A 16,428-nucleotide genomic window follows, 5' to 3' on the forward strand; every position below is an offset into this window, starting at 1 on the left:
AGCTATTTAAGAATGACAAAATGGGAAACATTTTCTCTTTATTTTCTTGCTAAAATAAGGAAAACGTACAGCAATCTGTCTGATTTTAATGAAATGAATTTAGAAGCCTGTAGCAGACAGTTGTAATGCTATCATTTTCCATTGTTGACAGGTGGGTGGTCTCTTAACGCTGGTCCAGTCTGGCACTCCAGTAAATGCTATTTCCTTTTTACAGCAGGGATATGTGGGTATTACAGCTCTTATCATTGGCTCCCTCCTATTCCAAGAGAGAAAGAGCCACAGTGCTGCATTGCTGGCAGGCTTAAGACAGGAGCACTGGATATTGAAAGTGGGAAGGTAGGAAGCTCATGAAAGTTTGCTGATTTTTTCCTTTTTTGTAGAAGGCAGCTGTACAATAATCCTTTGTACGGTGTTACTAGGCTATGAATGAGTGGAGGAGAAAAGGGATGCTGCTGCACACAGAGCAAAAGAGAGCAAATGGCACCTGGTTTCTGAGTAATTCTTTACAGGCTGGTTGAGTATCCCAGTTTGTGGGGCTTTGTCTCTATGGCATCATTCTTTGTTTTCCCAGTAGGTCCTGGCTCACCAACCTGGCCCTAGTGGCAGAGCAGCTAAATATGCAGAACAGCTTCCCAACACCAGGGGAGCTCTATGAAGGGAGTTTACATTCTCTGGAAGAAGGATGGGGAGGTTGACGGGTTATTTCAGAAGGGACTGGAGTTACTGTTGAGGAATATTTTTGCTATGATTTAAAGAAATAACCTTTGTCTCTGACCAAATGGTGCACGTACTCACAGCAGTTGCAGACTTCTGAAGGTGACTGGTATATTGTGAACAGAGGGCTGAGCGACATACTCAGAAGATTGTGATATGAGGAACTGCTTGAGTTCTCTCACCCTGTTATGGTGAGCACATGATGATTAGATAGGAAGAGATCATCTTCCAGATACTGGCCAGCTAATCAGCATTTATTATTTTTCCCATGGTCTTTACTTGAGCATTATCATTGGCACATAAGGCATTAAATGTCAAGGGACCTAAGCTTTGGTTCACACTGTTCAGTGAAAAAGTCAGGGCTAATAAAGTCATCATGCAATTAATCATGTCTGGCTGGCATCACTTATATGTTTGAGAATTAGACAGTCAATTATGCTGGGCTATTAGCTCAGATAACTCCACAGAGCTACTCATGTCTCAGACCAACGTACATGCAAGCCCACAACGAAAGAGTTCAACTGATGAAAACTTGACAGTGCCGTGAACACAAACCACATTATATCTAGGAAATGGACAACAACAACAAAACATTAAATGATGGAATGTATTTTACCTGATTTTTTACTTTTATCATACAGGTGATCTCAGAACAATCATGAAGATGAATCTTTTGAGGAGTTCTGGAGAGATCGGTTGCATTCCAAACATACAGGTCACTACTCCCTGGACACGATGTCCATACCTGGTCACCCTAAAGCACAGACAGAATATGGCCAATCTTACCAATGTATTTACAAATCTCTTAAGAAATAATTGAAGCACACTGTTAATAAAACAGAGGCTCCGATAAGAAAAAAACAGCCTATGTTTAGTACCTCAGGAAACAACTGGAAACAGAGAAAAGAAGAACACACATCCCTCAGGTTCTCTTCAATTTTCATTTCTTGCCGAGGAGACCCATTAGTTGTCACTACAAGTATACGATTTCCTGTGCCTTCAATAATAAAATATGAAGTTAGTGTTGAAGTACTGACTTCTTATTCCCCGCTTCCCCTCTCCCCCCCCAAAAAAACTCTGTGAAGTTAGGCAAGAATAAAACACATACAGACAGAACCAGGGGATCACCAGTAGTATCTTTCCTAAAACACTCAATAAAAACTAGATATGGATTCTCTGCTCCCAACAGTCTTCTCACAGTATATGTTCTTATGTCTGCTCTGCAATTACAAGCATGCCACTCTAGGTGCTAAGAGAAAGGGAAAAGATAACTTGCTTAAATCACTATTGGCTCTGCCTGCACAAGTATTTTCTGCTATAGATCTAGGACAGAGATTTTTTGTACTGCTGAAGTAGTAGATATATGGTGGATCTAAGCTCTAGAGGTCTATGGTAGCACTGAATGTTAAGGTGTATCTATCCAATACCGCCTGAGATTTCTTGAACCAACATGTACTTGGAAAAGGTGGCTTATTGAGGACCTTTTGGCTCTGAAGCCAGCATATCCTACTCAGCTCCTACACAAAGATGACTGCCGAGACTATCAAATGGGAGGTGTGCTGTAACAGATGGGTGAAGCACAGATCCTCGACTTCTGACACTATTACCACTAGAACCTATATACTTCAGACAACTTGTTTTTTTAAGAGTTTCCATTCAAATTTACAGGCATCTTCATGTGAGACCAAGCCTCGTGCCTCTAGATGTCACATCCTCCAATGAATGCAACATCCCAACAAATGTTCGATCCAGATGAGAGATGGCCATCCAGAGGCAACTCACATCCTCCCATACAGTAACACAGAAATTTTGTTTAATATGGCAATTCCTGCTATCACCTTTAAGACCCTGATCAGGCAAAATGTTTAATTTAAAGCAGAATAAGAATCCCAACAAACTCAATAGGACTTCTTTATGGTTATGTCTACACTACCCTGCTAGTTCGAACTAGCAGGGGTAATGTAATGTAGTCATCTGCAATTGCAAATGAAGCCCGGGATTTGAATTTCCCGGGCTTCATTTGCATAAAGCCGGCCGGCGCCATTTTTAAAAGCCGGCAGTTCGAACTCCGTGCCGCGTGGCTACACGCGGCACGGAGTAGCTAGTTCGGATTAGGCTTCTAATCCGAACTAGCTGTACTCCTCGTGGAGTTCGAACTAGCGGGGTAGTGTAGACATACCCTATGTTATTTAAACCGTCAGAATGAAGACAGGTGGATGAAAAGTAACCATACAAAAATAAAAGACCTGGCAAGAAGTTACACTGTTCTTTACATTGAAGTGATATAATATGCAAAAACTTATTAAAAAATATTCCCATGAGGCATGAAGAACTTACAGCACCAAAGACGGTTGTCATGGAGTTTGATAGAAATAAGATTTTTGCAGGACAGCTGAAATCTACGGTTTACTTTCAAAGTGCTAATGTTCCAAGCAATCACTGTCCCATCTAAACTGCACGAATATGCTTCACTGTTGATGTAAAAAACAAAATTAAAAATAGCAAGATGTACAATCAAAACCAGAACTGGGAGCTCATACAAGGAAGAGAATATTGTTATTGCTCCCCCATCACAACAAACGCTGATGTCAAATCAAAGCAGAGATCTTTACTTCCAAAAGTAGAAGAAATATTAGATTAAAATAGAGCAATGAGCCACAGTGCAATGTGCATTACATTCTGTAGCACAATAACACAGGAGTACTACCCGAGTCCCAGTGGCAGGAAGAAGGTGACTTTGGATCAGACTCTTGGGAAGCAGAAGTTAGGTTTGACACGTGCACTTCTGCACTGTTAAGTTTACAAAATTATTGCCTTGGCTGCCGGGGTTAGGGTTAGGCCAGGGTGAGGGGGTGGGGAGGGAGAGAAAGGGCCCAGGCTGGCGCAGCAGAAGAGAGAAGTGACCCTTGCTGGCAGGGAAGAAGAGACCCTGGATGGTGGGGGGAAGGGGGAGAAGGGAGAGAAGGAACCCTGGAAGGACTGGGAGGGAGAATGGGCCCAGGATGGTGTGGAAGCGGGTGGAGGGAGAAAGGACCCAGACTATCAGGGGGCAGGAGAGAGAAGAGGGGCCCGGGCTGGTGCAGCAGAAGGTGGGAGAAAGGGCCTGGGCTGGCGCGGTAGTGAAGGAGAGTGAAGGGGAGCCCAGGCTGGCACAGCAGAGGAGGTGGGAGGCGGTGGGAGAAGGGATCCTGGGCTGGCATGGTCACAGCCCGACCATCCCCAGTGGCTGGGGGGAGAGCCGGGGTTGCTTACGTGCTGCGAAATGGAGGTTGACAAGCATAGCAAGCAGGGGACGCAGCTCCCTAGTAAGGTTAAATGCAGTATCTTGTAGCTGACTGCTCTATATTGCCCCTTACACATACCTGCATAATTTCTCTTAAGGTTAAATTTAGTCAAGATGTTAATTAGCGATTAGAGGAAATAAACACAAATCATCTTGATCAAAATCTTCTCATATTTGTCCAATTTCTAGTATAAAGAATTCCACCCTGTTAGTTGAACTTTGTAATTAAATTCACCTGCATACACTGTTCCTGTTCTCCACAATGATGTCCGTAACATGAGAGCGGTGGTCATTTAGTTGCTTATTGCAAGACATACTATGGGTGTTGATTATGTAAATAATGGCATCTTGAGAACCGATCCATACTTGGCTCTGTTCCACCATTACCATACAAGTCTAGAGGGGGGAAAAGTGCAAGATTTATTTAAAAAGTACAGTACAGCAGGCTATCGCACCTGGAAGACGCACACAAACATCTTATACCTTTCCAGTCTCCACCTTTCCAGACTGCCATTCATTCCCCTTTCAGGAATCTGATTTGTCTCGTGCACCCCCAAGATTCACTTCATTTAAAAATTACTTGCTTACAAAATCAGACAAAAATACAGAAGTGTCACTGCACATTAATACTGAAAAAATACTCTCTCATTTTTACCATGTAATTATAAAATAATCAATTGGAGTATAAAAGTTGTACTAACATTTCAGTGTGTAGTATATCTACTATATATTTGAGAGAGTTTGTCTGTGAGTTTGTCTGTGCGTCCAAGAACTCCTTCTATAACGGTAGGAGCTAGGACCACCAAAATCAGTTTACAGCTTCCTCTTACCACAACTTAAAGCGAGGTGTTGGGTTATACCAGGAAGATTGTGTATCCGCATCTGGATACAGACACCCACAGATTTGCACGGCTCTATGCATCTGCACCTTTGCTCCCACTTCATGCTGCTGTTATTTACCGTCCACCCAACTCCTCCCACCATCCTTCCTTGCTGATTTAGTCTCCTGACACACTCTCCATCCCCTTTCGATCTCCCAATCATCCTTGGTGACTTCAATGTCCATGCTGATGACTCATACGACTGTACCTCACCTCTCCCCTGGATCTGTAGTTCCGGATCAACTCTCCCAGTTATGAGAGCTGCTGACTTGGCTTGGCCTTCACCAAGCAATGCTCTAATTTCTCTAACGATGAGCTCCCCTTCTCAGACCATCACCTGATTTCTTTCCACACTGTTCATCCGCTCCCCTCAGTGGCCTGCAAGGAAGCGTTTCTGTATCTTGCATTAATGACTTGTCTTCTCTCAGCCCTCTTGCCTCTCTGCCCTCCCTTCCCTTCCTTTAGCCCCTTTAATACAAAGGTTGACTCTCCATGTTTCACTTTCCTTCACTTTCAACTCTTTAGCTCCTCTCCCATCTTCAAGTCCACCCTGCCAACACCCCAGCCCTGGCTTATCCTCAACATCAGCTTCCTCTGCTCCTGGTCTCTCACTGCAGAGCATCTCAGAGAAATCCCCTGACCAGGCTGCCTTCCTCAACTATGTATTTGTTCTCTCCTCATTCATTTCTCCCATCTTCCTAGTTCAGTGCTTTTCAAAGTTTTTTCATTAGAAAGCCCCCCCTCAAAATTTGTATAGAGGCACAGACCACTTGGAAAATGTAGGCATAGTCTGTCGACACACAGAGGTCCATGGACAACAGGTTGAAAACCACTGTTCTGGTTAAACAACCCCACTTTTCCAACTTAACTGAGTAACATGCTTGCAATCTCTGCTGTCTTTTTGCCACGTCTGATTCACTCCCTCAAACCCACTCCATCTCTTGCCTCCACATTTTTCTCTGCACTAATTTCTTCCAAGAGAAAAGTAACAGAACACAAAATGATCATCCCCTCTCCTTGACTTACCATTCTCCTCCACTCATACATCTTACTCCTCCTTCTCCCGTTACAGATACAGAAGTTTCCTGTTTATTCTCCTTCAACCGCTCCACTTGCTCTCTCCTGCCACCTCTTCCCATCCCATCCTGAGATTCCCTTGCACCTACTCTCTTCCCCTCCCTTACTCTTCTCCTTGCCCTCTCACTGTTCTCTGACACTTTCCCCTCAAACACCACCAACGATCTAATCTGTTATTTTAGACAGTCCATCCTCAAGCCCACTTGCCTCACCAGCTACCACTGTATCTCCCTTCTCTCTTTCATCTGTAAGCTCACTGACCTGACTGTTTATAATCTGGAGTTTCTCTCCTCTAATTCCATCCCAGACATTCTCCAATCAGATTTCTGCACTTTCAGAGGCATCCAAACTAATAACAGTATATAGAGATATACCTATCTCATAGAACTGGAAGGGACCTTGAGGGGTCAGTGAGTCCAGTCCCCTGCCCTCACGGCAGGATCAAGTACCATCCCTGACAGATTTGCCCCAGATCCCTAAATGGGCCCCTCATGGATTGAGCTCACAACCCTGGCTTTAGCAGGCCAATGCTCAAACCACTGAGTTATCCTTTCCCCCCGCTTGTCAAAGTCTCTGCTAATCTTTTCCAAGACAAGGCTCAGTCAGAATGCCAGCCTTATCCTTCTTGCCTACTAGCCATCTCTGGCACAATTGACCAGGTTCCTCCTCTTGAAATCTTGTCCTTCCTTGGCTTCCATAACTCTCTCCTCTTCTGCTTCTCCTCCTTACCTCTCAACACACTCCTTCAGTGTGTCTTTCTGAGAAGCCTTCTCATCCTCCCCTCCCCGCTCCCCTCTCCAATTATCTGTGCGGATTCCTTAGAGCTCCGTCCTTGGTCCCCTTCTCTACTCCCTCTGGGTATGTCTACACTACCCCGCTAGTTCGAACTAGTGGGGTAATGTAGGCATACCGCACTTGCAAATGAAGCCCGGGATTTGAAGTTCCCGGGCTTCATTTGCATAAGCGGGGCGCCGCCATTTTTAAAACCCCGCTGGTTCGAACCCCGTGCAGCGCGGCTACACGGGGCACGAACTAGGTAGTTCGAACTAGGCTTCCTAGTTCGAACTACCTTGTTCGTGCCCCGTGTAGCCGCGCTGCACGGGGTTCGAACCAGCGGGGTTTTAAAAATGGCGGCGCCCGCTTTATGCAAATGAAGCCCGGGAAATTCAAATCCCGGGCTTCATTTGCAAGTGCGGTATGCCTACATTACCCCACTAGTTCGAACTAGGAGGGTAGTATAGACATACCCTCTGTTCCTTATCTCTGTGTAACCTCGTCCAAAAACTCAATTTCAACTACTATCTTTATGCTGATGATTTACCAATCTACTTCTTTACCCCAGCCCCATCTCCTCCTTTCCTAACTAAAATATTGGTCTGTGTCACTGACATCTCCTCAGGGATTTTTAGCCAAAAGCTCAAGATCAATATGACTCAAAACAGAGCTTCTAATTTCCTCCTCCGCAGCCCTCTCTCATTCACTGCAGACAACACTGCCTGGCCTCTTGACTTGCACTTCTCTCTAGGGTGGGGAACCTTTATGGGCTGGGAGCCAATGACCCACAGAAAAATCAGTCGGGGACCACACACAAGTGAGAAGCAAAAAAAACCGAAACACACAAAAAACCCCCACACACCACAAAAACAAAAACCAACAATTGAAGTGGCCCCCGACTGCGAAGGAGAAAGACACTACCCACATTCCCCTCCTACACCAGAGCTTACAGGGGGGCCAGCCTGGTAGATGTTGTGTGCTCCAGCCCTGTGGTAGGGCAGTGGAGTGGGAGAGGAGGTTGCAGTGCCAGTGCCAGCTCCTCAGCTGCGAGGACCCTGAGCCTCAGGAGCCGGATCCAGGCAAGCTGGGGCGCCACATTTGGCCTCCGGGCCTTAGGTTCCCCACCTCTGTTCTAGGTCCTCATAGCCAGTCTACGGTATCCTTCTGCATAACATTTCCTTCTCTCTGGCCTTGGTAATGTAATCTTGTCCCACTCAGACCCATTCAGAATGCTGCTATGAAGATTATTCTCCCAACTTGCTGTTTTGACCATGTTATCCCTCTTACTGCTTCTCTTTACTGGCTCCCTGTCCTCTATCACTTCACACACAAGCTCTTATCTTCCATTTCAAGGCCTTTCCTAGCCAGTCTCCACCCATCACCTCTCATTCACTATCAAGAGGTCAATTCCCCACCTGCAATCAGCTCAGATTCCATTGCCCACTTGTTACATCTTTAAATGTATTTGCACTTTCTCTTGTGCTGCCCTTTACTTGGGAGAATTTCCCTGTAAAAATCCACAAAGCTACCTCATTTTCCACCTTCAAAACTCTCCTTAAAAGTCTCCTGCAACATAATGCCTTTAAAAAGCCCTTCACAATTGGAAGGCTGCTGGTGTACTGAGACTACTGCCTATCATACTGACCAATACTCTCCCACTGTTTTCTTGTACTCTCCCCTTCTGTCTGTAGCTAGCTGTTGCGGTTTGTTTTATATTTTGATTGTAAAGCTCTCTTGCTCAGGGACCACCTTTTTGCTCTATATTTGTACAATGTCTCTCACAGAAGAGCCTTGGTCATGGATCAGGGACTTCAAAGCACTATGGCAATACAAATAATTCACGCTAATAACAATGTTAGTGTCGCTCACCAGTTTAGAACTGCCCACTTTAAAACAGTGTTGCTGAATAGTCCAGGTAGATGCATCAAACACAATCACCTTCCCCTCACCTAAAGCACACCATAATTTTGGATGGGCATCTCCCAGTCTATCTGCTGCATCAAGGTGCCCTAGTATTGGGGGGTGGGAGAGAGGAAGAGAAATAAACAATGTTATCAGTTACATTTGTAGAACATGATATCAGTGCTCCCAGATCTACATTAGGTAAGCTACTGAGCTGCAACCACTAAATATCACGTGGATTATAATCATCCCACTGTACCTTGTGCATCCTCGTGTCTCTTTATTAAGTCCACCTGTTTTGCATCTCATACTTGTAAGCTCTTCAGCACATAGATCATCTTTTTGCTGTATACTTGTAACATGTCTACCACAGTACAGCCCCATTCCCTGATTGGGGCATCTAAGTGCTAGTGCAATACATGGATCAGATAAAATATTGGCTATCGAATGGTTTCTGGGTAAAATTAAAGGTGTTATATTTTGACCTGCAAATCTCTAAAAGACCAAGGAGCCACCTACTTGGATGAATGCTTCTTTCCCTGCACGGGACTGCCACATCTGCAGGCAAAAGCAGCTCCAGTTGGAACCACTTTTAAAGCCAATCTCACAAAACTGAAAACAATTCTGAGCCAAATCAGCCGACAGAATTTAAATCAGAAAAATGAGAGTGATAAATGGGAACTGTTTAAGAACACTTTACTAGACAACCAAAAAGCCAAGTCCCCCAATTGAGGAAGGAGGTCTTCCCAGCTCTAAAACAAAACAAAAAACCAACCAAAAAAAAAACAAACAAACCACACCTGGCTTTCAGGAGAAGTGAAGCCAGCTACTAAAAAATTCTCTCCTACAGGAAGATGTTAAGTTAAACATTTTACAATCGGCAGGTCAGGGTTTTAAAAGAGATAGCTGAAAAGCTTGAAAATCAGCATTAACTGATTAGCAATCACTTGAAATATTGGGGAAATTCCAGAAGACTAGAAAAAAAAAGGTACTGTTATGCCAATATTTAAAAAGATTACATAGGATGAATGTGTCATTATAAGCTTGTTAGTCAGACATGCACGATAATGGAGCAGCCAATATGGAAATCACTTATTATAGAATGGAAAGAGGGCAAAATAATTAATGCCAATCAACATGGATTTACAGAAAACAGCCTGTCAAATTAACTGGATACCTTTTTTAAAAATAAGATGACAATTTCGGTTGATACAAATAATAGCGTTGGTGTAATATACTTAGATCAGTGGTTCTCAACCTGTGGGTCAGGACCCGACAGTGGCTTGCAATCCTATTTTAGTGGAGTTGTCGAGGCTGGCTTAGACTTGCTGGGTTCCAGGGTTGAAGCCAAAGTCCGAGGTCCACCACCCAAAGCCTGAGAATCTCAGCCTTGTGTGTTGGGACTCAGGTTACAGGCACCTTGCCTGGGGCAAAAGCCCTTGGGCTTCTGCTTTGCCCTCCCCACTTCCTCCTCCCCCAGCTGGGGCAGTAGAACTTGGGAGGAGAGAAGCGCTCAGGCTTCAGTCCTCTCTCCTGGGATCACAGAGTAATTTTTTCAGTCAGAAGGGGGTCACAGTGCGATGAAGTTTGAGAACCCCAGAATAAGGCTTCCACAAGGCATTTTACTTGATTCTGGCATGACAGTTTGATTAAAAAACTAAAATGACATAATTTACAAGGCACACACTAAATGAATTAAAAACAGGCTAAATGATGGGTTTAAACAGTATGTAAAAGGGAGAGTCATTATTGCTCAAGTGTGTTTCTAGTGAGGGATCAGTTCTTGGCCCCACACCATTTAATATTTTTGTCAGTTACCTGGAACAAAACCAAACCATCACTAATAAAGTTTGCAGATGACACAAATATTGGAGATGTGAGAAATAAGCAAGACGACAGGACACTAATAGAGTATGATTTGGATTGCTTGGTAAGATGTGTGCAAGCAAACAATCTGCATTTTAATATGGCCAAAGGTATATATTTATATCTAGGAACAAAGAACACAAGTCACATATACAGGAAGGGAAACTCTATCCTGGGAAGTAGTGACTGTGAAAAAAATATGAGGCCAGACCTACACTAGACCTGGTAGGTCGGAGTAAGGTACACAAGTCCAGTTACGTAGAATACGTAGCTGAAGTCAGTTTACCTTAAGCCAAACTTGGTGCCATTCTCACAGTGGGAGGCCACCTGGAGCAAACACTCCCTGCTTCGACTGTGAGGAATACAGACACCAGCCAGAGCTGCCCTCAGCATTTGATTTACGAGTCTATACGAGATCTCCAGAGCAGCGAATGAAGACGTGCCCTGAGGTAATGGGGGGTAATTAACTTAACATGTGCTTCCAGTGCAAAACTATGGCCAAAAAAGCTAATGTAATCTTAGTTGCACAAGCAAGGATAGTAGGAACAGAGGTTATTTACCTCTTTATTGGACACTGGTACAACTACTACTGGAATACTCCGTTGATACATTGGAGAAGGTTCAGAGAAGAGCCATGAGAATGGATTAGAAGATTAAAAACGTGTTTTATAGTGACAGATTCAAGCTTAATCTATTATCTATCTTAAAAAAATTAAGGAGTGACTAGATTACAATCTCTAAGGGAATGTGTACACTAGGAAGTTATTTAGAAATAACTTATTTCGAAATAATAACTCCTCAAATAACTATTTCAAAATAGCATGTCCACCACACTACAGGGAAGCCTCAAAATTAGTCCACTCCCTTAATGTAGATGTGCTACCTCGACTTAGAGCCCCAGGAAGCACTGGGGAGTAATTAGTCTGAATGACTCTGGGGTGCAGTTATTTTGAAATAGCGGCAGTGGAACATCCACAGTACCACTATTTCAAAATAACAATTTTGAAATAAGCATTATTCCTCGTGGAAAGCTGGAGTTATTATTTCTAAATAACCAGTACATTATTTTGAAATACACAGGCTTGATATTGTGGACACTCTGCTTGTTATTTCAAAATAAGTGGAGTTACTTTGAAAAGTAAAGTGGAGTTATTTTGAAATAACTCCCTAGTATAGACCAAGGCTAAGGGTCTAGATAGGAAACAAATAAGGGGCTTGTCAATCTAGCAGAGTTATCACATGCTTCAGTGACTGGAAGATGAAGCTAGATAGATAATATTCTGAAAAATCAGGGTATAGATGTCTCAAATTGGGCACCCAAAATTAGTGAATACTTTTTCCATTAATATCTGTCAGCTTGCCATCTGTGAAACAGAGATAACAAGAATGTTGTGAAAGTAAAATTATTAGTATCCATGAAGCATTTCAGTAATATAGTAAAGAGCACCACAGGAAAACCCAGTGAGGGAATTCATAATTTTGTCTTCAGAATGGGTCCCACAATGAATAACGAAGATAAAACAACACGTTGAATAGTTTTTAATTAAGTAGACACCATCCGCCATCATGTGCATTCAGTCAGAAACAAATGTTATGGAAAAAATAGTATGTGATCATGTAATAGTATGTTATCCCCTATTCACAACAGGGATAAATAGAGGTTTCACAGGCAACCTTAATTTTGATATTTCTAACTTCTGAGTACCTGGTCTTTCAACCTTAATAATAATATTTTAACACAGATTTTTGTTTGCAATATATTAGAGAGACATAAAACAGCAGCAACATCAGACTACTCCCTCCACAAGTCATGGCACCAGGTGATTTTATGTATTGCATCTAACTTAAAGTGGACACATTTCAAGAATGAACTGTATCATGGTACCTGGGGTATAGAGCAAGACATCTACTGCCTGCGGAAAAGTTTCACCAGCTGAGGGATTAATCTTGTGCTTTAGTGTTTCTGATGTAGTTTTTGGGACCATCATAGGCACTGAAACACAAAGGTATTTTACAAGTTACAAAACTGCAAGTTTAAAGCCTGAAATTATATAAAACTCTTGTATTTTAGACTAAATCTGTTCCATTTATTCAGATTATGAGATTAAAAGCATTAACATTTTGTATTTCATTTAAAATGATGCCTTATGAAAAAATACTCTACAAAGGACATGAAAGAAAGCATCTGGGCCAACAGCTTGCATAGAATATCAGATTTCAGCTTCTTAGACATGACCCTTTCAACATAGGATTTAGAAAGAAAAGTTGAGGCCACTGTCTCCTGAAGCATTAACTGACCTTCATTCTTCATCTTGTCAAAATAAGATAGTTTGGAAGCTGCATAAATGGTTTTGGAGGTCTGCAGTGCACCAACTACAGCATCCATCAGGAGAACATTTGTCAGGGCTTGCTGAATATATTGAGGATCCTAAAAAATGAAAAAAATCTGATTTTAGCTTTCCTCGTAATCACTTTACTTACACAGTCCCATTCTCTCAATACTACAGTATTAGAAACACTCTACATATCTGACACTGTCTGATGTCTAAGCCACGTCTGTTCTAAAAAACTAATGCCTCTACCGTCAACCATTCTGTTCCTGAGCAAGGTCATCAAGAAGCTACCCAAAAGGTCAAATTCAAACTCATTTAATTGCAGCTGTTATTCTACACCTATCCTATCTAGATTCAGGTAGGGACATGGACGTAAAACTGATTTAGAGGCACTGATGAATAGTCACCTGCTATCCATAGATCATGGACAGACATCCATTTTTATTCTTTTGGCACTCACCTGCAGATTTCAATACTGTTGACCAAGGTTCCCTCTAAGCTACACAGCAGTACAGCCTGGCAGCTGTTTAATGAGCTTCACCAAGACAGGGGCTCAGAGCTCCACGCACGGAGATGTCTATCTGGGGGAGGGGCACTTCTCCCTTACCTATGGCAGCAGCTCCCAAGTCTCTTTCAGGTGGTAGGGGTAGGGGAGGGAAGATCACAAATAAAAAACCCCAAAAGCTGACAGATGACAACTTATTTTGCACAATTATTTTCACAACCACATTTTGAATTATTTCTTCTTAAATTATAGTACTTCAAGCTCTAGTATAATAATAACCAGAATGTTTTACTAAATCTTCTAAATTTTATTTTTTGCTATATGAGATCACTTTTTTATTACTGTTATTCACTCTTTGCTGGCAAGTGGAAAATAAATGTCCAGGTTTTTATGGAAACACTGAAGCACACAAGGTAGGAAACAATTATAAATAATTGTTATAAATAGTCAGGCCCACCAATGGGCAGAGAGCAAAGTGTGCAATTACTTTGGGGCCTTGTGATTCAAAGGAGTTTGGGTTCCCAGCTGTAGCCCTGGGTTCTTTGAATTGCCGCTGGAGTGCCACATGGAATGCTCCAGGGGGCTTACAGGGCTGCCATGAAGATGGGGGAGAGAAGAGAATGTGTCGAAGTCTGGACAGTGCTACGGGCTCGCCATCCCTGCCCCAACTCTTCTGCCTGAGGCCCCACCCCTTGCCTGGGAGCTCGCGGAAGCAGACAACTCCCCTGCAAATAGTCAACTAGGAAAGTAACATTTATACCTTGTGATCATCTGCCATTTTCTTTCCAGCCCACATTTCCTTCACCATCAAGTGCCAAAGATCACATTCTGTCTTAAGGTTAGCTTCAAAGACTTCCTTTTTGGACACAGATTTAATCCTCAGAGTAGGTATTCTCAGAAGAAGGAAAGCTACAGTAGTACTTTTAACATCCTATAAATGCAGAGAAACAAAGAAACCGAGAAAGCAGTAAAGCACAGTCAGAGATCTGGTGCAGTATTCATTAGGCATAGTCTAATATTTCTAGCCCAAACTAATTATCTTGTTGTGAGGCACGGTCACCATTCAGCATTTATGAGAAATAAATGTTCAAATTTATGTTCAGATATATTGCTAAACAGGGGGTCACCTAAGACTACTTCTGATTGTACAAAATGTGCTAATTATACAGTTAACCCCATATGTTCTCACTCCCTATCCCCAATTTGTATTTTCATACACTTGTTTCATTTCATAAATCCAAACTGTAAAGTTCTTTGGGTGACTGTTCTAGAGGTCTGAACAGAACCTAGCCTTATTGGGCTCTGATCCATTAGCAGTGCCAATCAGCCCTGAAAAATACCTCAGCCTTTGGTTCTAGCCATGATTTTTAGATACATTTCGCTACAATCATAGGTCTTTCTCTTGTATAACATTCTTGAAATGTCTCAGTTTGTGAAAGACTCTCTGCTACTGCAATGGAATCTGGTATATTCTTGCTCACAATCACATAACACATCTTAAGAACAAATTATTTCATGCTCACCTCTATATTCCTAAAAGTTGTGATCTCAACATAGCCATGTCTTCCTTCAGTCAAAAGGAACAAGCGCTTCTGGGTCATTGCTATTTTTCCTACTCCATAATTAGTTTTAACTGAACAGGATAATTTGTAGACACATTCATTTGTATCTAAATGCTCTAGTACAGTTCGTGGCAGATTAACCTCTTGAGCTTCTGCTTCTGTTTCCTTCCAGTAGTTGTAGAAATCTTTGAATGTTTCAGGGTCAATTTGTTTCTGGTGTCCTTAAAAGTTTTTAAAAATTATTTATTATTTGAAGCTATTATATGAATTTAAAATAAAATATATTTTGAGAACAGAAGAATGGTCATACTGGGTCAACAAATGTCCATCTTTCCCAGTATCCTGTCTTCTGACAGTGCCAATGTCACATGTCCCAGAGGGAATTAACAGAACAGGTAATCATCAAGTGACCCCTCTCCTGTCATCCATGCCGATCCTCTGACATACGGAGATTAGGGACATCATTCCTACCTATCCTGGATAATAAGCATTGACGGACCAATCCCCCATTAATGTATCTAGTTCTTTTTTGAACCCTGTTAAAGTCATGGTCTTCACAGCATCCTCTGGCATAGAGTTCCACAGGCTAACTATGCATTGTGTGAAGAAATATACTGACGGCTAGACTGTGCCAAACCCTGAGTAAAGGCTGCCATGTAAACAATCAAGAGTAACCCCAGAAGACATTTCAAAGTCAGAATTCCTCTCCAGTTTTCTCCATCTTACTGGGAGGAGTACTTTGCTGCTAGCTTACACCGTGGGCCTCCATCCATTTGATATTCTCCCCACCTGCTCCGGTGAAGGAGTAAACAACTGCACAGCCTCTCTTATTCCACACGCCCAAGCAGCCCACAGAAAAGAATTCTTACTCCTCTGCTAGATTGGATACTCTTTATTAGAATTTTCTAGCCCTTTAGTCTTATGAACATTACTAAATCATGTATGTGCTGGATAGTGGATAAGAACAGTAGTGACAATAATAATCATTAACCTGCAGAGGAAAAGTTTATAAGCCATATACATTCCAAGAATTCTTTAAGACTGTGGTTTCATAAATATGGCTGCTTCTGGACTCCCGATATTCCAACTCAAACAGATAATTATTAATTGTATGCCACATACTGTTTTAAAGTATAGAAATTCTTGCTATTTTGGTCAACGTTTAATAACAGTGACCAGAAAGTGAGACAACTTTCCTGGTTATTGTACACGGCAAATTTCAAATGGTGTGGCCGTTACTACTTATACGTAGAGAAGCAGAGCACAAGAGTCATGTTTCAGATTTAGGAGGTAAAGAAATTATCCTGGAAACATTCTAAACTATGCTTTTACAATCTATCATACTTATTCGGGCTCTACTGGTAGCTTTATGAAAAAATTAGCACTCGCTATTCAAGTTCCAGGCCTTTTTTGAACAGATTGCAAATAAAATAGATATAGCCCTATCCTGATCCTCAGCAGATAACGTCCTTATAATAAAGCCATTAAACTGTATCACAAGATTAGCAATCTAAATCAAGATAGAGCTGGC

At 42.2% G+C, this 16,428-nt stretch overlaps 1 protein-coding gene across 3 annotated transcripts in view; it reads right to left on the minus strand.

The window, feature by feature from the left end:
• DENND3 (DENN domain containing 3) overlaps positions 1-16,428 on the minus strand; it is an 84,062-nt gene that overhangs the window by 3,997 nt on the left and 63,637 nt on the right. For all 3 annotated transcript variants that reach the window (XM_089776147.1, XM_006123514.5, XM_025184882.3), the window contains 9 exons: positions 14,859-15,118; positions 14,096-14,266; positions 12,796-12,925; positions 12,383-12,490; positions 8,599-8,738; positions 4,233-4,393; positions 3,052-3,185; positions 1,593-1,711; positions 1,331-1,468 (listed from right to left, as the gene is read on the minus strand). In XM_089776147.1, the coding sequence (XP_089632273.1) occupies positions 1,331-1,468; positions 1,593-1,711; positions 3,052-3,185; positions 4,233-4,393; positions 8,599-8,738; positions 12,383-12,490; positions 12,796-12,925; positions 14,096-14,266; positions 14,859-15,118 (1,361 nt within the window). The remainder of the gene's footprint in view (positions 1-1,330; positions 1,469-1,592; positions 1,712-3,051; positions 3,186-4,232; positions 4,394-8,598; positions 8,739-12,382; positions 12,491-12,795; positions 12,926-14,095; positions 14,267-14,858; positions 15,119-16,428) is intronic.

Source organism: Pelodiscus sinensis, chromosome 2, assembly GCF_052426305.1.
Source record: "Pelodiscus sinensis isolate ZL-2025 chromosome 2, ASM5242630v1, whole genome shotgun sequence".
Lineage (NCBI taxonomy): Eukaryota > Metazoa > Chordata > Testudines > Trionychidae > Pelodiscus > Pelodiscus sinensis.